At 34.0% G+C, this 26,741-nt stretch overlaps 1 protein-coding gene across 12 annotated transcripts in view; it reads left to right on the top strand.

The window, feature by feature from the left end:
• Positions 1 to 26,741, top strand: part of CTNND2 (catenin delta 2) — a 1,175,163-nt gene that overhangs the window by 454,970 nt on the left and 693,452 nt on the right. For all 12 annotated transcript variants that reach the window (XM_001364153.4, XM_016431422.2, XM_016431423.2 and 9 more), the window contains one exon: positions 10,545 to 10,657. In XM_001364153.4, the coding sequence (XP_001364190.2) occupies positions 10,545 to 10,657 (113 nt within the window). The remainder of the gene's footprint in view (positions 1 to 10,544; positions 10,658 to 26,741) is intronic.

Below are 26,741 nucleotides of genomic sequence, written 5' to 3' on the forward strand. Positions count from 1 at the left end.
GTTTGCACTTTTTTCCTGATATAACCCATTAGAATGTAAAAAAAATGTTTTTTGCAATCATTTTTAGCCTGTTCTTTGCTTTGCTTAGTATTAAAAATCTGAGAGTTATCCAAGAATCTATTGGGAATCATTGAGAAAAAGTCCTCCCAGGAGAGTGTTGGTGAAGTATTGTCACCCATGCTGGGGCTGACACAGGGGAGCTACTCCATTTCCCTTCTTCCCATTGCCTGAGGACATTTTTGCATGCCCCATTCCTCTGTCCAGCCACCCAAAGGAAACACTTCCTCTCTACTTTCTCTGGTAATGTTGGGGGCTCACAGACAGCTTGAAATTGCCATCTGGGCACTCAAACTCAAAAACTGAAAACCTTCTTGGCTGTTCTAGGATATGTGATGCTTTTACTGAAATGATTATATCCAGTTATTTGTAGACTGGGTTGGAGCCCTGATATTCTGATTTTGGTTCTTACAACTTCCAACTTTATAAATTTTGAGCAGAAGAATATTTTGAGTGAATGAATTTGAGAGGAAGAAACCAAAAGTAAGAAGTCTGTGTAGGAAAATTATGCCATAATTCAGACATGGGTTTCTGTGGGCCCAATATTTGTGGTGATGGGGAGAGCATGCAACATGACAAACCTGAGAAATGTTGTGGAATAAAAATTGTCATTCATGGTTCTTTGACATGAATCGAGAACATAGAGCACTGGTTGTCCTCATTCCTCATTATATCATTCATGTCCAACAATATAACAAAATGTCAAGCTGTATTTTATTTGTCAGAGATAATATCATAGTTAATAAAGATGTGTTCATAAAACGTAGCATTTATGGACAAAGAAGATGAAGCCAAAGAAGGAGATTAGGGAATGGTGGAAAAAGGAAGATCAAAATATTGATTTTTTCAAGCAAAAAACCATATTCTTAGTATTAGAAGGAACCATAGAAATCATTTAAACCATTTTTCTATAACATCCTAAGAGTTGTAATTCATATTCGGCTTGAATAATTTACATGACAGGAACTAGCTACTACATGGTTCATATGACTTTCATTCTTCTAAAGCTCTAGTTAGGAGAAGGTTAATAAACATACACACACATACCAACATAGAGATATAGATATAAATATTCCCTCCAAGTAAGTTGTATTCTCTAATTTTTACCCCCTAGAGCAGTGATGGTGAACCTATGGCACAGGTGTCAAAGATGGCATGCAGAGAGCTGCTCTCTCTGGGCACATGATTACCTTAACTTCACCCCCATCCCTGAGTTTGTTACTAGAAAGGCAGAGGTATTCAGGCAGAGTTGCTCACCTTACCCTCTTCTCCTTGCCTGACAACATTTTTTCACATCCCCCACCCCTCTGCCAAGCAGCCTAATGGGAATAGATAGGGATTAAGGTGGATAACTCAGAGACAGCAGTACTGGAGGGGAGCCGAGTGCTTGGTTAACTTCCCTCCCCCTCTCTACACTTGCTGAGGTCATTCCTTACTTCATATATCCCTCTGCCCAGCATCCCAATTAGATTTCTCATTCCCCTGTGTGGGCCCCCCTCCCATAACTTGGTGGGAGGAAGGAGCACAGAATGTCTGGTCTCTGGGGGGTAGGGTGAGGTTGAGTCCCAGCACTCTGGCTCTAAAAGGTTCACCATCACCACCCTAGAGTAATGCAGAATGAGTTGACACAGCTCATTGTAATAAAGTGTCAAATGTGAAGTAAGAAAAGCTTCAGTTTGACTCCTACCTCAGCAAGTAACTATCTGAGTGATTTGAGGCATATCACTTAAGCTTTCTGAGCTTCAACATCTTCATCTGGAAAGTGAGTTTGTAATGACTATGTCACAGGATTGTCGTAAAGATAAAATGAAGTATTGTATACAAAGCATTGTTAACCTTGAAGTAATTGAACTTTATTATTACTCCCTCTTGTATATGATAGCTCTCAAAGTATCTGAAGAAAGAAAGATATTATTTTCCATTTAGTCACTCCTCTCCAGGTAAACTACCATATTGTTTCCAGTTGTGCTTGATGGGATTTTATTTCCAGATGCTCCATCCATCATGCTGTTCACCTCTTGATTTTCTTGCTGGTCATGTCCCTTTTTAACTGTCAGAATTGGACATAGGATTCCAGATATGAGCTGACTAGTTATGAGCGGTAATGGAGGTACATATTTCCCTGGTCTAAATATCATGCCTCTGACATTCTACATGCAGGGAGTTAGACCTAATAGAAATGAAGACATGGGCAAGTATTATAATGGAACCATCTTATGTGAAATATTTTAGTTAAATTCCCTAATATTTATGTTATATAATACTATCAACTTGCCTCAAAATTTTACAGTCACATTCTGACTTAATTTCATGGTCTCCAAAAATAGTGAAATAAGTGCTGAACAAGGTCATAGAAAACTCAGAAATATGAGAACTACCTACAATATTTACTAAACTGAGTGGATTCTGCATCATTAGTAATGGACAATTTGAATCTGAACTCTGAGATTTTTCTGATTGTCTTGCCATTGGTGAATCAGGATAAGTTGGATAAACAGCATGTATCTGAACAAGCAAGACTTGAATAGGGGGTCTTTTTTCTTGGTATGAGGAGCAAAATATTAGGTCAAGATAAGGCAATAGAAAGAGTGTATAGGTTGGTGACAAGTAAACATTTGCAGCCCTACAGAATCAAGGAGCAAGCTGGGAAATGGGAGATTTTTTTTCATCGTTAAATGTTTTTAAAAGGCAGTTTAGGAAAGGTGCCTGTGACTCAGCATCAATGTGCTGAGCCTGTCATCAGCTGTCTGGCTGTGTGCTCCAGGCAATCCCAATGGTTGCTTAAACATCATAATGTCAATTTTATAAACTTTCACGGACATCCATTTGTCAGAATTTTGACTCACTGATGAGGTCTCCACAGATTTATACCTGCCAATGTCTTGTTCAGCCTCATCTTGACATCATAACTTGGATTTCATAGATGCCTATTGACATTTTGCATTTGTCTTCCTGATCTGCTGTCATTTGCATAACCTTTCAGTTTCATTGCATAGGGTCTCTTCCTTCACATTTGACAACACAGTGTACCTCAATAGGACAAAATTAACATTGTCATGAGATAGTGATGATGAATTCAACTCATAGCTGTGGAAAAAGAATGAGATGCTATAGGAAAAAAAACACATATATTTATATAAGGACTGCCTTGCCTTGTTATCCAGGTTGGCTAAAAGGAAGAAATGGAATATTAACACAAGGGAGCACTAAACAACCCCAAAAGAAGGAAATATTTTCATTGGATCCCAAGTAACAGCAAATATTCTATTTTGTGCGCAGTCTCTTGTTCAATTATTTGTTAGTCAGAAGTACTTTCACATGTTCAAGTGACGAGATTTTTGACTAGCCATTGGGAACCTTGTGATAGATGAGGCAAAGGCGTGAATGAGAAGTGGCAAAGAGTAGATTGGTGGGATTTGGGGGTGGGGAGAGATTAAAAAGGAAAGAATAAAGTGAAAGGGACCATCCATCTCCCATGAGTGGCATGAAAATACTGAGCACTTAGCTTATCCCAAAATGTCTCTTTGCTCTTCACACTGCACAGTAAACAAAGTTGAAAGAACTGTCAGCTTAGTTTAGAGGCACTGATTCACAAAATAATTTGCAGGTTGCTTCTGCATTGAGCCCCTGTAGATCCCTTTGAATAATCACATATTTCATGGGGAAAAATATAACTATCTGATCCAATGAGGATATTTGGTCTCCTTACCATACAAATTTTCCTTTATTTTCATGGAAAAAGTCACCTGACAATGGGAGTCACTTTGAAGAGCATCATTTAGAGGTAGAAGGTAGCTAAATGTTTAGATGACTAGTCAAGCCACCATATTTATAGATGAAGAAACTGAGTTTGAGTAGTGAAGCAATATTCTTAGTGGCTAGAATGTTGCATTTGAAGTTAAGAAAACTTGAGTTCAAATCATTCCTCAGACCATTTTTATTTGATAACTAGGGCTTACACTCTCAGTCCCAGTCTTCTATAAAATGAGGATAATTATAGCTTTCATAATTCACAGGATTATTGTATCAAGTGAGATAATTTATATAATATATTTTACAAACACTGAGATGGTATATAAATGCCTTCTAGTATTATTGTTTTTTGTTGTCATTCAGTAGACTGATGATAATAGAAACTTTTATTGTTATTTTCATTTACCCAAAGATATGCAACAACTGAGAGGCAACATGCCTATGACAGAATCATTTCAAATTTGCTATTACTTTTTAAATGGTGGCTTTATCCTAGATGTCCCAAATAAGCTTTTTAATGAATACATTTAATTATAATATTGTGTTCTTTTATGTCATGTTGTGTTATAATAATTAAAATTAAAAACAAGGTATAATAGTTTAAAGTTGAACTAAGACTTTGGGGCATCCTGTAAAGATCCCTAGGCTAGGTGTTAGGATTCCAGAATTTGATTTCCAAAACTTTACTAATTGGTTGTATGACATTAGAACTACCTCTCTGGGTACCAATTTCCTCTTATTTAAAGTAAGGGGGATGAATTTTGGCTTACAAAATCTATGAAGATTCTTAAACCTATATAATACTAAAGTACATTAAAAGGCTTGCTTCACTGATTAAAGTGCATAAAGAAAGATGAAGATCTAATTAATCATTATGATATCTTATACCTATCAATAAAGTGGCAGGTATCAATTGCCCTTTTTTATAAATTAAGGTGGTGAATTACTAAGTAGGTTTATATGGCTGGTCAAATGCGATGGATGAGAAAAAAGAAGCTATTTCAATTTCCATGTCCTTTAGACTCTGAATCTCTCTTTTGAGTAAATGAGTTGCTGGAAAGGTTTAATGCTCTGAAAATAGAAACAGAAACTAGACCAGTGAATCAACTGTTATGGGGAATATACAGATGAGTTCTACCCTGGCCTCAGATAGTTACTGGTCCTGTGATGCTGGACAAGTCACTTAACATTGTTAGACTCAATTTCCTCATCTATAAAATGAGCTGGAAGAGTAAACCACCCCAGTAACTTTGCCAAGTAAACCACAAATGGGGTCATGAAGTGTCAGACACAACTGAAATGACTGAACAACAGCAGATAATGATACTTCCTCTAACAATGAAGATTGGCATCTTCTCTGCTATTTTCAGCCTTAGAACATTGCCTAGAACAGTTGGAAGTTAAGTCCTTTGCCCAAGTTTTCACAGTCTATATGTGTCAAAGGTGGGATTTGTATTCAGACCTTCTTGGTTCCCAGGGCAGCTCTCTCTCCACCATGCTACATTGCCCCATAAGGCACAGATCCTCAGGAAATGACTGAGGCATTAATAAATGAAACATAATTCAACAAATAATTATTTGCTGTTTTAGTGTTTGCTACATAACATCAAGAATTAGGGAAGATGCAAAATTGAGAAAAGACATGACTTATTCCATAATAGTAACCTAATAAAGATATTACACAAGTATATCAAATAATATATAAGTAGAAAGGTACAAAACAAAGTACTGTGAAGTCTAGTGAATAGAGTTCCAAGTCTGATATCAGGAAGTTCTGAGTTCCAGCCCAGTTCCATTCTTAACCATGTAATTCTGAGTAATTTATCGAACCTCATCTGCCTCAGTTTCCTTAATTGTAAAAATTAGATTATAATAGCACCTACATCTCAGGGTTGTTGTGAGATTCAGATATGATGATATTTATAAATGGCTTAACATTGTGCTTGGAACATGGGAGGGACTTAATAAATGCCTACTCCTTTCCCATTTCATCCCTGTTCCCTCCCATGTAGGTCTGGGAGGAGGAAAGTCATTATAAAATGGGAATATTATAGAAGGCTTAATGGAGGATGTGACATTTGAATGATGGTCAGAAAAGAAGATATTTAAATCTTAGAGAACAGCAAAAAAAAAACAAGGGAATATAGGACCTGCTCATGGGTCAGAAAGTAGTACAGCTGACTAATGGATATAGTACTTAGCAGGAAATTGTGTAACCAGGAAAATAAGATGATTCAAGATTGTAGTGGGCATTGAATACCTAGAAAACAGTAATAACTTATTTTCTTTCCAAGTTGAACTTAGCTGTGAGAAAAATTATTTAAAAGGTGTTCACATCTACTTTTTATGAAGAAAAGAAAAACAGGCATGAATTAACTAATGCAGAATTATTGTCTAGCTGTAAAAGACAAATTTTAAAATTTCCCTATTATCTTTATTACATAAAATAATTCCCTAAGATTTATACAGGTAATTTGTTAGAGGTGAAAATATTTAAGTTCTATCTTAAATTGTAATTACATAATTTTAATATCCTCCTGTTCATATTTTCTAGAGAACTATGTTATAGTTTCAGAAAAAATAATTTCTAATGATAATCTGATTATGTATGCTCCAAAAATAACAATTATATGACCCATCATTTAATCATCTTTGACTTGTCTTACCCTGACTTCCTTTGTAGCAGGGAGGAACCCTGTTTTTTTGCAATCTGTTCTTTTCTACCAAGTTTAAAGATTGCAGAACAGAAGCTAGAAGCAAATTCTGTCTCGGTTTTCTGAATTGTTCAGTTATTTTTCCTTCATTTCTAATCTTCATGATCCTGTTTTGAGTTTTCTTGGCAAAGACCATGTGTAGTATTTTGCCAATTCCTTCTTCAACTCATTTTAGATGAGGAAACTCAGGCAAACAGGTTTAAGTGACTTGCCCAGGATTTCACAGGTATTAGTGTATGAAGCTATACTTGAACTCAGTCTTCCCGACTCCAATTTTGGCATTTTACCCACTTAGTCACCTGTCTGTTATCTGAATACCAGTCTAGATAAATGCAGTTCATTTTTAAAAAAATGTTGACCACCATATTATGAGTATAGCAGATCAGGAGGGATCTTCACCAAGGTGCTGCTGGAATTGCAATCTGTGTTGGTAAAAGGGCTAAGTTATAGATATTTTCAAGGATTGAATAATATTTGAATCATCATAGTACACAGTGGAAAGAGAGCTTGCGGAATCATAAAACCTGGACTCAAATTCCACCTGAGACATTAATTGGCTGCATGACCCTAGGCAAGTCATTAACCTCCAAATACTTCAGGCATCTCTGTAATACTTTAAGTTATAGATCAACTATTAATTTCTACTGGCAGATACAATTCCCTTATTGAGGATGCTTAGTAACAAAGAATTCATAGGTCCTGTAATATTCTAATAATAGTTCTAATTTGTCTCTAATAACCAAATTTCAGAGATGTGTCCTCCATTTATAATATATACCTTCCATGATGTGAATACAGGATAATTTGATGTATTTCTATGCATGGCTGTAGAAAAATCACTCTTAATAATTTAATTTAATGCAATAAACATTTATTGAGAACTTCCAACAGGTATCAAAAGGGATAAATATAAATGACACTGTTACTGCCCTCTAAGATTTACCACACAATTGGGGGGAGTACACTAGAATACATTGCTAAATATAAATGAAAAGTAGAACATAAAGGTATGTAGCAGATCTGTTGGAAGAAGCAAGGAATCACTTCCACCTGAGGAAAAGAGAAAAGATTTCATGATTAAGGTGGCATCTCTGCTGGGCCTTGAAAGATGAACTTGGTTTCAGATGTCATATCTGCAGGTACAGAAATATTGACAGGATTCCAGGTATAAGCTAAGGAACAAGCAAAAATACAAAAGCCTTTGTTGAAACAAATAAAGAATAATATGCATGTCTGATGACTCATTCTTTTAAAAATTTGCATTATGGTTACTAAATTGTACTCAAATGATAGGCAATATGACCTATGTGATAGAGAGCTAGCAAAGGAACCAAGGAGACTTGGGTTCCAGTCTTACCTCAAATATATCCTGGACCATGAAACTTATCCATCCCCCAGACCCTATCCCACACCTGCCCCCAAGCTCCTCACCACTTTAAACATCCCTCCACACAACCCCCAACCCCCAGCAACTTTCTCAGATTCTTAAATTGCAAATTAGATTGGTAGCCAGAATTTCTCACCAAATGTCTCCTCCCCTATAAAATCTATTCTATATCTATAAAATCACACACGTCAAAGAGGCTATTTTATTTTATAATTTTTTGGGGGGATTTTATTTAATTAGTTAATTTAGAATATTTTTCCATGGTTACAAGACGCATGTTCTTTCCCTCCCCTCTTCCTAATCCCCTCCCATAGCTGATACACAATTCCACTAGGTTTTACATGTGTCATTGATCAAGACCTATTTCCATATTATTGATATTGCAAACTAGGGTGATCGTTTAGCATCTACATCCCTAATTATATCCCCATCAACCCATTTGGTCAAGTAATTGTTTTTCTTCTGTGTTTCTACTCCCATACTTCTTCCTCTGGATGTGAATAGTGTTCTTTCTCATAAGTCCCTCCAAATTGTCCTGCATCACTACAATGCTGCTAGTAGAGAAGTCCATTACATTCAATTGTACCACAGTGTATCAGTCTCTGTATAACAAAGTTCTCCTGGTTCTGCTCCTTTCATTCTTCCTCAATTCCTGGAGGTTGTTCCAGTCTCCATGGAATTCCTCCACTTTATTATTCCTTTGAGCACAATAGTATTCCATCACCAGCATAGACCACAATTTGTTCAGCCATTCCCCAATTGAAGGGCATCCCCTCATTTTACAATTTTTGGCTACCACAAAGAGCACAGCTATGAATATTTTGGTACAAGTCTTTTTCCTCATTATCCAAAGAGGCTACTTTATAGAAAAGATGACTGCATATTTTTAGTCAGATATGCAATTAACTTTGTGATTTTTTTCACCAGGGGAAGCAAGTTTTTTTACTTCCTCCAACATAGATTGCCAATATCTGTAATTTAGAAAAAAAGAGATCCTAAGAAGTTGCTTAAAGTGCAGAGAAGTTCAATGAGTGCCTACTATCACCCACCTGGTTGTTGTAGGGGAGTAATTTGAACCCAGATTCCTGCCCCAGAATTCAAAGTTCACTCGAAATTGTATATATGTATGCATATGTGTAAATGTATATATGTACACACCCATATACTTATATAAAATTCAGATGTATTCATTTTTACACTTTTCCCGTAAAATCATGCTGCTTTGTTTTGCAAAGCAAATATGGTTGTGATTATCTTTTACTATTCTTTTGGTGACATGTATTACACCCTACCTTCATCTTCTTCCTCCTCTGACCATTGCAATTTTTATGACTATTTTCTTTATTAGAATTTTGGGTCCCAGTAAGCAGGTTTCATGTTCACTCTGCTTTATATGAGACCTGGCATAGTATGCAAACCATTGCATTGCTACTAGTTATTCCTGTGATTTTATTTTTGTTGAATTGTACCTATCCTTTTACCTCTGTACATTAACAGAAATTGTGTTTTCCTCATGAGATTTAAAAGGAGGACATGCTTTTTAAAGAATAAAGTAGATTAGGGAGTAAAAACTTATTAAAATTTTAATGATTCTGAGGCTAAGAAATTCCATCTGAATTGTTTGTTATCACCATATCATCACTGAAGAAAATGACCCAGTAATCTATTTGTGATAGTTATACCAAAACATTAATTTTTAAAATGAAAAATTCAATCAACCACTATTTGCATTTTTATATGAGATCAAAAAAGTTTCTTTTTTAAAAAAAACATATTTACTAGTAATTTTCAACTAAGGGGAATGAATTTATTGAAAACATTTGGGGCATTATGTAGACAGTGTAAATCACATCAGTTGGCAATTTGAACAGTAGGTTTTAAAGACTCAATATTTAATGTTCACTTACTTTGTTACATGCTATGCGAAACTGTTTTTGCATTCGTTTTGTTTAATTTTTTCTACTGCCTTGAAAAATATCACATAAAAGTTATTAATTCAAAGCTAATTATGAATACTTCAAGTGCAGATATTTGAAATTCTAAGGAATAAATTTAAAATTAAGCCATTGACTAATAAGATACTAATTATTGTTATATTTGGGGACCTTTGAATCCTTGAAAATACTATTATTCATGAGGTAATTTTTAATAATTATTTTTAAAGGATCTTTATTATTAGGGGTGATTAGAAAGGTTTTTTGTCATGTAAATATGTAGATGAATATTTAATTTTAAAAATCTTATTAATTAACCTGTATAGAAGTGCCACTTACCCAGTTTATAGTATTTCAAAATCATAAAATGAATTGAGCAAAAGAATCAATTTATTGATTTTTGGGGGGCTTCAAATGGAAAATGATTTGTTAGTTAAGTTTAACTGTATGTGACTAGGTTGCTTATTACTTCAACATATTTAATGGTATTTCCTGTCCTGAAGTGATATGTTTATAGCACATATTCAGTGACTGGTTTTATTAACTCCTAGTGATTTCTTAAACCTTTCACTTTGTTCTCAAGGAGTATCTGAAAATCCTGCTTCTTCCTTTATACTTGCCTCCCTTTGCTCATATCCCACTATCCCCATTCTCCTGTTCACATAGCTCATGCAATGAATGTTGGTCATTTTATTTCAGGAACTACAGTTTGAAAGACTGACTCGAGAACTGGAGGCTGAACGCCAGATTGTAGCCAGCCAACTGGAGAGATGTAAGCTTGGATCAGAGACTGGAAGCATGAGCAGCATTAGGTATTGTACTAACTGCTCTTTTTGCTCTTGCGGCAGTGAGTTGTCATTGATAGGAAATTATGGTGTTTATCTTCTTGTTATACACTTGGCAGTGGGACTGAAGCCTTCAGTTGGATGCTGGAAAAGGCCATTAAGTGGCAAGGTTCGTTATGGGCATCTGTTATGGTGAAAGTAATGAATTCAATGTATGTAGATTCCACCTAATTTTGTATAGGTCAGCCTAGAGGAAGGCTACATTTGTGACTTGCTAACACCAGGTGATACCAAATTAGATTCTTCATCTTTTATTATTCTAAGTGATCCAACAGGAGGACTTATTAGTGTAATGGGGGGGGGGGAATCAAATGAGATAAAGAGGGGAATGGTGTATTTTTTCAATTGTGGTGAGAAAGCCCTTAGCTTTCTATTTGTTTTTGTTGCTTAATCATTTTCAGTCTCTGAAAAAGAAAATACAAGAAATGTTATTTTATTTAGCACATCTAGCTAAAATTATTCACAATCTTTATCCAATCAAAATGAAAACAGCACCGACACATACATATATATATATATATATATATATGTGATTACTGATATAAGTAAATATTGATGAGAATAGATTCCATTTTTCCTGGACATGCATACGATTGATAGTACTTGGGAGGGTGTTCATCCTGACTAATATTGTCAGTATAACACATACCTAGAGAAAACTCTATTGCTTTAATTCCAATTTTTCAGGTTTGTTATTTTTATTTAGTTGTTTCAGTAATTTTGCGCGTTCTGTACTAAGGTTTAAAGACTGAAGGTTGGAATCTGGTAGAAAATTGTGGCTCTGTTATCTGAATTCTTTTTAGTCATTTTTCAGTTGTGTCCAACTCTTCATGAACCCATTGGGGATTTTCCTGACAAAGATACTGCAATGGTTTGCCATTTCCTTCTTCAGCTCATTTTATAGGTGAGGAAACTGAGGCAAGGAGAAAAAAATCATTTAAAGCATTTGCTCAGGTTCACACAGCTAGCAAGCATCTGAGGCCAGATTTGAACTCAGAATGATGAATCTTCCTCACTTTAGGTCTGGCATCTAGCCACTATGCTACCTCAGTTTTCAGGTAAATTAAAATACATAATCAGAAATGCTATATGTCACTTTTCCAATGAAGATATGATACTACTATTAAGAGTAGGCTTGTAAACAATATTTTAAAAAAACAGCTGATGATATTAATGGCATCTTTCATTTATATTATTTTTTTGTTTCCTTTTGACCGATGATTAGTCAGTAGCTGTTAAACACCTGTCTGGACCACCAATTTATTGCAATAGTATGATTTTAAATTATATACATTATTTAGATTATTGGAAGAATATAACAAGAGCAAGGAAAATGACTCAGGGAAAAGGGTTTTTAAAAAATATTTTAAAACAATTCTCTAGCTTAGTAATTTTACTAGGGTTTAAGTGGAAGGAGAACATATGAGACCAGATTTTTTTTTAAATAATTATTTGCCTGTACATATGTATGTGTATTTGTGAACTTCATATCTGATGATAACATTTACTAATGGCCAAACTGCTCAAGAAGCTGGATATATAAACTATGTCTATTTTATAGTCACTGTTCTGTTGATATTTATCTTGAATTAAGTCTGATATCATGTTACTAATTATTAGTCTTCCAATGAATGTATTGAATTTCTCTCATTTTTTGATTTGTCACTCCTCGATGCACTTACTATTACCTAATAAGAGAAGCAAATAAGTTGGCAACTTTCATTCTTGCATTTTCTGAGATCTTTCTTTATGCAGGGTATCTCTCCTGTACACTAATAAAAATAGCCTCGGTCTTTTTAAAAATCTTTTTTGGTAGAATCACTTTATTTTACCAATCACATTTAATAACAATTTCCACATTAGTTAGATGATACAAATTTTCTCCCTCTCTCCTTTTCTTCCTCCTTCCCAGAGATGGTAAGTAATTTGATTTGGGTTATACATGTATTATCATGCAAAACATGTTTCTATATTGTTCATTTTTGTAAGGGACTAATCATATAAAACCAAATCGCCAAAATATTCAAATAATCTAAGTGAAAAATAGTATTTTTTGATCTGCATTCTAACTCCAACAGTTCTTTCTCTGGAGATAGATAGCATTCTTTATCATACAAATTCTTCAGAATTGTCCTGGATAATTGTTTTGCTGACAGGAGCTGTCTTTCACAATTGATCATTGAACAATATTGCTGTTACTGTTTCCAATATTCTTCTGGTTCTGCTTATTTCACTCTTTATCAGTTCATGTAGGTATTTTCCAGTTCTTTTTAAAATCATAATGTTCATCATTTCTTATAGCACAATTTTATTCATTACCATAACCATCATTTACCACAATTTATTCAGCTGTTCCCCAATTGATGGACGTGCCTTAATTTCTAAATTTTTGCCACCACAAAAAGGGCTACTACAAATATTTTTATACAAGTAGGTCCTTACTCCTTTTTAAAAAAAATTTTCCTTAGGTTACAGACCTCTTAGTGCTATTGTTGGATCAAAATGTATGCATTGTTTTATGACCTTTGGGGCATAATTCCAAATTGCCTTCCAGAATGATTGGACCAGTTCACAACTCCACCAACAATGCATTAGTGTTCCAATTTTGACACATTCCCTCCAACATTTATAACTTTCCTTTTATGTCATAATGGCTAGTCTGATAAGTTTGATGTGGTACCTCAGAGTTTTTTTTTATTTGCATTACTCTAATCAAAGCTTTTTTCATCTTAACACCCCATTTACTTTTTGTAAACCTTTAATGTATATCATTGTGTTTATGGAACACTGGCAGTTGTCTCATTTCTCATGGCAGAGCATCTCCTTCAAAATTTCTAACTTTATTAATTTCTACCATAACCTAATAGTTTGTTCATTAACCTATAAATCTCTAAATTTATTAGGCCCCATTAGATGGTTTATAAAAAAAGAAGAGGAGTAAAGAGGTAGTCATCTGTTAACATCTGGATCTATTAATACCACATACTAAAGAGGAAACCTCAAACAGAATCTAATAGCTACCTTCTGTCTTAGTATAAATTCTAAGCAAAAGCTGCAAGAGGTAGATAATTAGGATTAATTGACTTGCCCAGGATCATATAGTTAGGATGTGTCTGAATTAAAATTTGATCCTAAGTCCTCCTGACTCCACACCTGGCTCTACCTAGCAATCCCCTTTTTATGTTTCTTTAACAAAATATAGTTTTGTTTCAAATATATATTTGTTTCAAAGATATATTGATGGGCATGTAGGTGGTGATGAGAGGTCCTGGGTTCAAATTTTGACTTAGATACTGTCTAGCTGTGTGACCCTGAACAAGTCACTTACCCCCCAATGCCTAACCCTTACCACTCTTCTGTCTTGAAACAACAGAAGGGATTAAAAAAAAAACAAAAAAAGCTATATCATGGGAAAAATTACTAGGCTATATTTAACATATCTAGAAGTCTTTCTCAGGCTGTTCTGCAATGACCCTGAGAAAAAAGGGGAATCACATTTTTATGATCATTAACCTAAACCATTACATCTTCATATTGATCCTTACATGCTTTGTGAACTTCCCAGTGTCCACATTTATCTATCAGCTGCCAGAGTGCACATCTTCCAATGTTTGTTTAAGATGGATGAACGCTGTGCAAAGGGATTGATGTTAACACTGACATTTCCCAAAAACCAAAGATATATTTTCCTCTGGTGCATTGTGTCCTGAACCTTTCCTTGACTTCACCCACTGAACATGAAAGATCAGGGCTGCTTTGAACTGACTCATTTAACCTCTAAGCAATTTGCTTTTAGCTGTCAATATCATAGATGGATGCTGATGATATGAATAGTGATACATTTCTATGAACATTTAATTCTTTTTTTAAGCAGATAGTTATTTGAAGCACTTTATGCTCCATGTTTACAAAGCATTTTATTTGCATTATCTCATTTGAGCTTCTCCACAACTGCTGTGAACTAGGTATTCATCACTTGTTTCAGTCATGTGCAACTCTTCATGACCCCATTGGGAGTTTCCTTGGCAGAGATGGTAGGGTGGTTTGCCATTTCCTTCTCTAATTCATTTTGTAGATGTGGGCACTGAGGCACATAAGGTTCAGTGATGCCCAGGGTCACACAAGTAGCAAAAGTCTGAGGGCAGATTTGAACTGAGAGATCAGTCTTCTTGTCTTCAGATCTGGCATTCTGTCCACTCTACCACCTCCCTGCTCTGCTCTTTGAGCTGGAGGCTTCTGGTATTACTCAGAATACTTTAGTGTGGAAGGTTTTTAAGTGGTCTGTCTGTGATGAGTTTAGCAGATGTCAAATATGGAGCTCAAACCTTGATCTTCCTGCTTCTTTTAGTCAACAGACATTTATCAAGCACTTAGCCTTTGCTAGACATTGTGCTGAGCCCCAGAATACTAAGAAAGGCAAAAGACAAACAATCTCTGCTTTTTAAGAGTTCCAGACTAATGGAGGAGGCAAATGCAAACCACTCTATCCAAATAAACTATACAGGATAAATTGGAGATAATTAACAGAAGGGTAACAGGATAATTAAGGAGGATTGGGAAACCTTGCTGTAGGCAATGGGATTTTAAGAAACTTGGAAGGATTTGAAAGATGTGGTATCTAAAAAAACAAACAAACAAGAACAAAAAAGGATGGAGTATCTTGTACAAAGAACAGCAAATATGCCAGTTACACTAAGCTGTAGAACAGGTAAGAGTGTTTAAAGGTTAAGAAGACAAGAAAGGTTCAGGATGGGCTTGGTGTATGTGCAGGTAATAAAACACTTTAAATGCCAAACAGAAGATTCTACATTTGCTCCTATAAGTGATAAGAAGCCAATACAATTCATTGATGTTCAGCCCTATGCTTTTGGAAAATCACTTTGGTGGCCAAATGGAGTATTAATTGGAGTGGAGAAACATTGGGACAACACAGCTAATTAGTAAACAATTACAGTATTGTGGGGAGAGAAAGAACGAACAGTCTTGGATGATAGTTGTGAGCCTGGGTAACTTGTAGGATGATGACCTGGCTGCACCTGCCTGCAAGATCTCTAAGAGCCTTTCAGCTTCTTTTTATGTTGTAGATTTTCCCTCCTTGAAGACTTTTTGTAAATCTTCATCACTTAGCACAGTGTCTGGCATTCTAGTAGGTGGCTTATTGAATTTACATTTTTGATATTTATATATATTTTTTGAATTTTGAAATTAAGGAAATTTCAAAAAGCAAAATATTTTCAGTTTAGATATGTTAAGTCTATTTTTATTTCTTACTCTACCTCGCTATCTACTTTATCTATTTACTTATCTATCAAATTTGGATATTTTAAGTCCTTCCAGGTCAGCTGAAGTAAATGTAGGTCTCCACATCCAGTGGCTTGGGGAAGTATCAGTGGAAACTCTGGCACCTTTCCCTCCTTTCCTATGTCTTTGCCTTTGGAAAAAACAAACAAACAAAAACAAACCTTACAACCTCATCATTTCCTCCTTTATCCCCTTGACTTCCTCATATCCTCTCTTGGAAGCAAAACCTCTTCCTCCTTCCCTCCTTCCCTCCCTCCCTCTCTCTGTCTCTCTCTCTCTGTCTCTCTCTCTCTGTCTCTCTCTCTCTGTCTCTCTCTCTCTGTCTCTCTCTCTCTGTCTCTCTCTCTGTCTCTCTCTCTCTCCATATACCTGCATTTATATTTCCATTCACACTTATATATATGTAAGTACATACATGTAGAAAAAATGTATACATGTATATATAAAGGTTGTCTCAAAAGTCAATATAGTTTTAAGTTTTACCTTACCAATGTACCATATATATACATATATAAAAATATAAAGGTACACCCTATATAGATATAGATATAGATATAGATATAGATATAGATATAGATATAGATATAGATATAGATATGGATATGGATATGGATATGGATGTAGATGTAGATATAGATATAGATATAGATATAGATATAGATATAGATATAGATATAGATATAGATATAGATATAGAACTTCCCACATATCAAAACTCTAAAGGCACATGGACAAGTATGTGTTTCTATACACAAATATACGTACTACTGTTTGTTCATTCATATCAGATATATTTTTGCATTGGTTCAAACACAGGCATTTTAACACAAATAAAAGCTCACATAGAACTAAATTTCTATCCTTTATAATTACCTGAATATATTTTCCAGCTGAAAAAGCATTTAGACTACTTCATGAAGCTACTATTCAACTGTGTATCTTGATATTTTACATTCTTTTCATTGAATGTCATTATTATTTAAAATTACAACAAAAATGACAGGAAAATCTTATCTGAGGTAATGATGCCATTCCTTTGTGGATAAATTACAAATCCTTCAGCAAATAGTGTACTGATTTTTAGACAAGAGAATGAGAATATTGAACTGCAATTCTGAGTAAACAATGTTGCAATCATTGTCCAGAAACCTTTTATGCTGCTTGTGGTTGATTATGAAAACAGAATAAGTAAAAATTGGAGGATGGTAAATTGTATTTGTATGCCTTTTGGAGTTCCTGCTGTGTCTAATATTACTGCCTTACCTGATCCTCTAGGAATCAAATTTCACAAGTTGCTCAAAAGAACTTCTCTTGCAAAGAAGATTAATGGTCTACTTGTGGCTGGCTTTTTCTGTGAGATTTTATGCATTTAGATTCCATTGCATTCAATATAACTTGTCCCTTTTATTTTAAATGATCTATAAGCTTTGATGCTCATCCATTCATGGTATACTTTCTGTCTCTGAGACATATCCTGCAAAAGCTTTGGTTCTTGTTAATCCTTCAACTGTTATCAAGAGCAAGTATATACTAGGTATATGTGAGTCATCTTATTTATCAAGATAGAGCATCAATGTTGGAGGAAATTCTTGAAAACTATAATTCTAAGTTGCATCTCTACAGTTTTTATAGTTTTTCAACTCTTCCCTTTTCACCACAATAGCTATTTACCGTGTGTGTGTGTGTGTGTGTGTGTGTGTGTGTGTGTGTGTGTGTGTGTATACCAGCATGTATGAGGGCAGGTGGGTGGGTCAGTTTAACCAGAATAATGGCTTCAGACCATTTGAAAAACTCTGCCCTACTCTCCAATATACTATCTTTCCAGGATCCCAAAACAAAAGAATTTATTCATAGCAAGGAAAATAATAAAATTAAATGCATATTTGATTATATGAATATAGCTATCAGAGAATATGAGGCTGTAGTTTTTCCCTTAAGCAACCCTTAACCAGTCTCTGAGCATGACTTCAACTCAGCAAGTTCCTACAATAGTTTAAATAACTAGACTCAGTTTCTATCAGCCATTGTCATCTAAAGTAAATTAGTATTTTCCAATACTATTCATGACAGCATCATGAAATGTCAACATCAAATCAATTAAGGGAATCTTGATCCAATATGCTTAGATTGTCCTAGGCTCCTCTTCAATGGAAATATTAGCCCATATTCATCAGCTCTAAGTCTTAGCGGATCAATAGACAATGTGGTTGTTAACAAGGAAGGACTTTTTTCCCAGTGGCTTGAGGAAGCACTAGAGGAAACCCTGGCACCAATTCCCTGTACCCCACTTTTTTGCCTTTAGAACGAAAAAAAAAAAAACAACTGTGGCCACATCATTTCTTCCTCTAATTCCTTGACTTCCTCATATCCTCTCTTGGCAGCCAAAATTTATCCATCTCCTCATCTGTGATCTACTTAGCACAGCAGAATGAGAATAAATTTAGGGTGCTACATATGTAGTGATTCATATTTGTTTTATAATAATCATTTTAAAGTAATTTCACATTTTATGACTGAATATAACATCAAACTTGTAAAAATACAGCCCACTCACACACATGGACTCACACTCTGAAAGCCAACTATCAAAGTGGCTTCAAGTAACTTTAGGCTGAGTCAATATAGAAAATAGACGAGGTGTTCTGGAAGAAGTAGGAGGAAGATTTTTTTCTCCTTCAGTGTCATCTACATTTTTTTTTACCAGATAATGATTTTATCTCAAGAAAGATATTAATTACATTTGATCAAAAATCTTTCATTCAGTACTTCCATGTTAGGCCTTTCTATCAATCTAATTCAGTTGCTAGAGGCTAGTTGAAGGTTTTCATTGCTATATTTGGGACACATATGAAAAAAGCACATTTTTCTGACACATCAATCTCACAGGCTGCCAACACATCACCAGGCTATTGCTAACTTGTTGACCTATATTTATCAGTTCCAAAATGTTTTACTATTTTATTCTGCTTCAGCAATAGAGTTCTGTAGGGGTAACTGGAGGCACCCGTGATCACAAAATGATTTTATTTTATCTGAGCTGATCTGCTCAGGTTTATGTATAGCCAAGCCAGTCAATAGAGTGGGAATGAATTAGTAGGTTCTAGTTGGAAATGTGTTTATGCTTGCTCCCTTCTCATGAATTTTGGGACAGAAACTTGAAGTGGATTTTCTGTTAGTAGTTACACATTTTTCACAGAGAGGCTAAATGGTTAAATTTATTTGCTCTCTGCCAACTTAGAAAAGCTGTTAAAGTCAGCTCTCCAAGTGACAATATAAAGACCCAAGAAAATGAATTTCTCCTACATGTTCCCTACTCCAACAAAGCCCTGTCTTCTCCAGAGAAAATTCTGAATGCTACCTTCAAGAAAAGAAAACTAAAAGATTTCCTCATGACTAATAAATTTTCATCCCTAAAATTTTAGCAGAATTAAAGTATGCCAATCTGCAATTAACTATAATAACAATAGAAAAATAGAAGAGAAAGTTATTATTTTGTTTTGTTTTTTATTGTGGTACTTTGACAAATGTCATTCCCCTGCCCCTTCTTATTTCATTCATATTTTATCTGACACATAATAAGAAGTCATCCATTTGATGACATGTCTCTCTGTCTCTGTCTGTCTGTCTCTCTGTCTCTCTCTCTCTCTCTCACTCTTGCTCTCTGACATACCCACAGAGATCTCTTTTACATTGCATGCAGGTGACAAAGTATATAGAACATTGTCTTTAGAAATGGGAAAACTTGAATTCAAATCCAGCTCAGACATATACTTGGGCAAGTCACTCAAACACTAGTTGCTTCAGTTTCCTTATATGTAAAATGAAAATAATAAAAACATCTACTTCCCAGGGTTATTGTAAGGATTAAATGAGATATGAATTTTCCTTAGCACAGAGCTTTGCACATAATAATTGCCACATAAATGTTAGCTTGCAATAGTAGTTGTAGCACCAGCACCAACAGTTGGATGATGGGGGGAATTTTGGAGGGAAGACCAGAAATAAGGAAATATGTTGTTTTGGACAAACTAGCATGTATCTATTGAATATAGTCATGCCTCTGTTCTTGTATCATGTACATTTTGATTACATGTAGTTTCATAATAAAATATGTGTTACTGCTTAAGCTAATGAAAAGATAATATATCATAATTGCTTTCCAGTAGGGTATGTTCTTAAATATTTATAGGAGACTCATAAATACTAAGCTCTCAAAGTAGATTCCATGAAGTTGTTTTTAGTTTATCCTCAGATTATTTCACACAATGAATGCCCCCCTTTTTGTTTAAATACCTAACTTTAATAGGTTTCTACATTATAGAAAACTTTTCTTCTAAATTAATTTTTAATTTTAAAAAATTATGGATGATCAGTCAAAATATATTCCATGACAGATATGATTTATTGGTATTATATGCATCAATAGACAAATATGCTTTCCTCAAAATAATTTTCAGTCAGTATTGCAAAGCAATATTTAATGTCAGATCTAGGAAAAACATGATAATTGTCTGTAAGAATATGAAGAGGCATCATATGGATTAGGAATTATCCTAATTCTCTATCTGGATAGTGCAGTAATTAATAATGTTGATTTTAGAAGCATAAAGACCTAAGTTTAAACTCTGCCTCAGACACTAACTATCTGTATGACACTGAGCAAGTCCCTTAACCTCTCTTAGCCTAAGTTCCATCATCTCTAAAATTGGAATAATAATAGTACCTATCTCACAGGGTCATTTGACAATCAAATTAGATAACATATTATAGAACTTTTCCTTTCCACATAGAAAGTATTATAAAAATTAGGATAATAATGATGACAACGATGACGACAATGATGATGATGATGATGAACTTTGCCCCCAAATAACCGAACTAGGACCAATGGGTAGAATTTTCAAGTGGATTTCCCCTAAATATAATGAGAAAACTTCCTAATTATATAAATGGTATACATGAAATGAACCACCTTGGGAGATAGTAGATTTCTCTTCAATGGACATTTATAAGTGGGTATTTTAAAGATTTTTAAAGTGGAACTGGAATGACCAATTTAGGGGAAATATTGTAGGAAAGATTCTTATTTAGATGTACAATGGATTAGATAGATTTTCAAGCCTCTTACAATTCACATTTTGTGATTTTAGGAGGGTTTTTTTTCCTTTTATCTTGTTTTCTTTTTTGGAAGTATATCAGAGGGTGGTCATTCTGGTGGGGAAGAAGTTGTCTAACATGTAGATATAGGATTCTATAAATAAAAATACACTAAATTTGGACATTTTCTTATTTTCTCACACAAGTTTAACTAAGCTTATTTTGATTTTTTAAATGTTGAATAAAGGACTTACTTAAAGTGCCATATATACCATATAAAATTTAAATAAAATAATTATGTTATATGCCCAAATGTTGCATGTTGATTTATCATGCTATAAATTTATACATATATCCATTAAGGGTTATAACTAGTTAGAATATATGCAAGTACTTTAGATTATTTGCTTATAAAATTGTTATAGGAACTATCTTAATGTACCTCTTGTAGAAAAAGCTGGATAAATTTTATAATTTCATTATTCAATGTATGTAAATATGTGTATCTGCAGACATTTTCAGTTATGCTAAAAATGTCACAACTTATATTTTCAGAATAACATCCTAATTTTATGGAACTTCAATGTCCTAAAATATAGGTGATAGTTCTTGAATAGCAGATTTAAGTATAAATCTTAACTGAATGGTAGAAAGTCACATTAAAGAAATAACACTATGTTTAAGAATATCAATTATTAATTTGCCATAAAATGTATATTACTTTCTTTCTCAAGTATCATACACAGGAAAACATGTCTTCTTATGCACGTGACATTGTAGATACTTCACGTTCATGATCAAGTGGTTTATATTTATTTGTTCAATTCACCAAAACAGTTATTAAACATTTACTCTAATCCAGGAACTGTAGATACAAAGATGAAAAATGGCAGAAGCCCCTTTTAAAAAGTGGCATCACAACAGAATTGGGGAGATATGATATACACATAGAACCATTATATATTTTAAAAAAATATCAAATATGTAGAAGATGTCAAAGAGGGGTGCCTGAGAGATGCAAGGAGAGAGAGATCATTCCTAATAGCTGGTTCTAGGAAGCATTCTGGGAAGAGCTGTCCCTTGATTTGGGATGAAGTAGGAGACCATCATTTGGAAGAGATAGTGGAAAGGCTACAATCCAGCATTGGAAAGATTGTCCTCAAAAGCACAAAGATAGAAGGAGGCAGGAACCACAATATAGAGTAGATGGAAAAGAATAGGCTGAAAATTGGTGGTATTGAAAAATAACTTATTGTATATATCTTCACTTTTCCTTCAATTCCAATCTTTGCCCCATGATCTTTGAGTGTTTCATATATGGCTGTTATAAGAGATTTAAAAGTAATGGTATGTATGTAAACAATATTGAAATAAGTAGCCATGGGAGTAGCCATAATGATATTCTATTCTGACTCTTTATTCTAGAGGCAATGTTGCATAGGGGGAAAACACTAAACTGAGAGCTAGGATACTTGCAAAGTCTGCAACCTCTTAAATAAGTGATCAAGGGCAAATCATTGATCCTCTCAAGCCCTCATTTCCTTGAACTGTCTAGTTTGGGAATGATACTTCTAGGCTATTTAAAAATATATAATTCTATCAAATACATTCAAATATAATCATGTTCTAATATTTAATCCTTAGCTTTATAAAGAATGACATATTCACCTAATTGTAAGCCAATTGAGTTTAGCACAAAAATGTGGCATTAGAAAGTGTAAGCTTAAAGTCAGTAAAAAAAATGGACACTCTAAGAAACTTGTTGGGTTTTTTAACATGTTTATAATAATATATTTACATTTAGGGAAAATGTTTTTGAAAAGGCACATTTTAAAGCACGTTTATATGTACATTTCATAAAATAGATTTTCTAGAAACACTAGTACAGCCTGAAGACAAGTATACTTTTCAGTCTGTGGAAAAGATGAAAAACAACACTTTTCTACAGAGTGTGATTTGTTCTGACATAATTATTTTAAATATGTTAGGCTCCTATTTTGCATTGTAATTTTTTAAGGTAATAGAAGAAAAATGAAAGAGAATGTCTTTACACTTATCCACTGAGCATATAGAATTTGTTGAAAGAGTATGTTGTTTTTATACTCGGGGGCTACTTTGAGCCACTCTAGACAGTAGAGGAGATATTCACTTATTTTGTATTTGAAATGATGGTAAATTGCAAAAGTCAACACCACATGATTTCCATTTACAAGAATTCTGTATACATAATCTTAGCTCTTTTTTCCCTAACATTTCTCTGAGTCTAACCCTCTTTTAAACATGTTATGGTGCTAGCATAGAGTTTAAAAACCAGCTGCCAATGCAGATGATTTTTGACTGATTTATTGATGTCAGGAATGTGATAGTGAACCAGCTACAGCCTTCTCAAACATCTGTTTGCTCAGTAGTGAAGGGAGCTGAGTAAGCTTAAAATTATGTTGCACATTACTGCTCAAGGTTGAGTATGTGAATCTCAGCAAGAGATTATTAAAGAAATCTGTCCAAGGAATTGACTGCCAAATTGACTTAAAATTTAACAATGAATATCTCTAAAGAATGAATGAAGTTGCACACCTGTGGATAGCTGATTGTCACTTGTGACGAGACTCATTTGTAGTAAACTGCTTAATCCCATCTTTCAAAACACATTTGTATGTCTCCTTTTCATTAATACGCACTAAATAGGAAAGGCTTAATTAAAAGAGGCATGATGCAATACAAAACATTGGGCTAGGACTCAGAAAATTTAGGCTCTAGTGCCACTTATTACAACTGTGACTTTGGGCAATTAATTTAAATTTTGTGAACCTTGGTTTTTTGTGTGCATAATGGGTATGGTACCACCTGCTGCCTATTTCAATGAGTACAATTCAAGAAAAAAAATGAGAAAAATGCATTTTAAATGCTTTACAAACTCTAAAAGCATTTTAAAATATAGTATGACAGCATTATTTCTGACTCATGTGTTTCCTGGATCCATTCATATATTATTCCTATAAATTATATTAAAAAGCTTACTATTTTGTTTTTGCTAATATATATTCATTATTGACCAACTGTACATATTTTAACAGGTTTTCTTCTTCATTTTTTCCTCAACATGTGAGGAAAGGAAGATGGTAGAGAGATAATATAGAAACAAGCCTACTATGTGCCAGAAAGATTGCTAAGCACTTTACAGATAGTGTCTCAGTTGATTCTTACAGCAACTTTGGGAGGCAGATACTATTTTATTCCCATTTTACAACTGACCTGAAATGACTTGCCTCAAATCACATTGTTAGTAAAAGTCTAAGACCTGATTTGTATTCTGTTCTTCCTGATTCCAGGCCAAGCATTTAGCCCAGCCTTGTATATCTAGTGGCCTCTAGGATCCTCCATAGGGATTGCTCTCTTTTGACTAATTTTCCTTGCTACCCAGGTGCTAAGCACTATTGTGTCTAGGCTGGATAAAGAGTATAAATACCAATAACCTCCCTATAAATATTTTGATGATTTCTAATCTCTTTATCATCCATCAATAAAGACTGTAACCCTTCCCTGGCTTTGCATCCTCTGGGACCATTTCCCTTATCTTTCTATAAATCCTCATCAGACGATAAATGCAATGTGTTTATTAAGTCCTTCTTCTAGATCTCTTGAAGATGCATAGATGCCAATAAAGCACCTGGGCTGGCTACTGCTTAAACTTTCCTTTTGCTGCCTAGCCAGGGTCACTTTATATCTGGGCATAGACCTATTTAATAATGTCTATTATTGAAATAATTTTTATTAATAATGTGCTACAGCCTAGTCACATACACCAATGTGTTTCTCCTTTGTTCTTTGTGAGACAGTCAAGTTTAATTCTTCAGAAACTCTAGTATTTCATGATTCACACATATATCACATGAATATCAGAATATCGTTATTTAAAAAAAAAAAAGAATTTTCTTTTAGGAAAATTTTTGTTTGTGGCCCTTAAAAAATTGAACTATTATCCAAAGATAGCCTAGTACCTTCTCCTTTAATATGGAATACTAAGATTATATAGTAATTAAATGATGAAGGTCTACAGAATCTTCCTTTTAGCACGGTCCAAATGGTATCTCATGTATAGATTAGAATGTTAAAGGTGTAAAGTTAAAATCTAACATGTTCAACCACTTAAGAAGCTATTCATGGAGGAAAACAAAAAAAATAGAATTATATTCTTTGGGGACTTCTCTTTGGAGTTAGAATAAAATTTAAAATGAATTACAGAAGAGTCCTAAACCTCTGAAAAAGTGTTCAAAAGGTTTAAAGACAAACTTAACTTCAAATAAGTAGAGTGAAAAAAATAAATAGAGTGAAGGGTAAATAAGATATGAAGTCACTTATAGTTTATTTAATATGGAAAATGAAGTAGGTTCATCATTTTATACATGAGGAGCCATGTTAGCCCCTATCATTCTAAGTGAACATTTTGTTTTAGTAACAAAAACAGAATATATCCAAATTGTCAAATGCTAATTGGATTTGGTTTTGAATTTATTTTCTCTTCAAAGGGACTGGTGTTTCATATAGCTAAATATTAAATTTTGCCACCTAGTAACATGCTCCTATTAATAGGCTAAGAATTCTTTCAGTTTTTGCAAGAATTTAATAATATACAAATATACTCCTATATAAGCGAAGAATTAGGATTATATTGCCCTATCATGTTTTCATGGAAAAATTTTTTTGGTTACTATGAAGAAGACTGGTGACTATTCTGAGCATTCCATGACTTATTTTTTAGCTTCCTCTTATATATTGTATATATATATATTATATATATATATATAATTAAATGAACTTGAGCATAAATTTGAGAAATTAGGAATATAACTATTATAACTATCTTAACCCTAGACTTTGTGAAAACTCATAGTGATGGATTTTATTGTTAAAGAAATCATGGTTTGTTCATATAGATTGGCACCTTATAATGAAAAAAGTGAGTTTCTCTTCTTGTTTTTCACCTAGTTCCTGACTATTATGCTTGAATGCCAAGGTACTCTGTAGCTGAAATAGAAATGTACATATATTGTCTATATTATATGTCTAAACTTTTATTGCTGCTGAATTAGAAAATGGGCTTATAAACATAGTTCAATGTCATCTTTACTAATATGTTAGCTTCCCTATTTTATTTAATTTTTAAATCTTGGGTTTTTCCATGTAAATTCTTGAGCTGGTTAAAGGGCTTTATAAAATGTTGCCCATCTTTGTAGACAAATTTTATGACCTTCAACATCTCCAGTTGCACTTTGATTTCATAATTCATTGCTTGTGAATATAGTTAATTAAAAATGGTAATATGATGACATCACATATAATTATAAAAACCAATTCTCAGTGATGATATCTACAATCCTGGAAGGCAAAGCTTTTATAATATGAACAGAAACATGAAGCATAATAATAAAATAAGAGAAATGTATATTGTGTAAGAAGTGTGATGATTAAACATTATGATCTATTATCTCTACTTTGGAAATTTGCTACAAGACTCTGGAACTCTAGTAAAGGGATCACAAACAAGAGATGTACACATTTAAGCACTTCTGGAAGATCAACCTTTCCAAGACTGTCAATCGTATTCATATTCTTCAGTGCCAGATTTCCCTTTTCTTTGTTTTGAATTATTCTT

This window comes from Monodelphis domestica, chromosome 3, assembly GCF_027887165.1.
Source record: "Monodelphis domestica isolate mMonDom1 chromosome 3, mMonDom1.pri, whole genome shotgun sequence".
Taxonomy (NCBI): Eukaryota; Metazoa; Chordata; class Mammalia; order Didelphimorphia; family Didelphidae; genus Monodelphis; species Monodelphis domestica.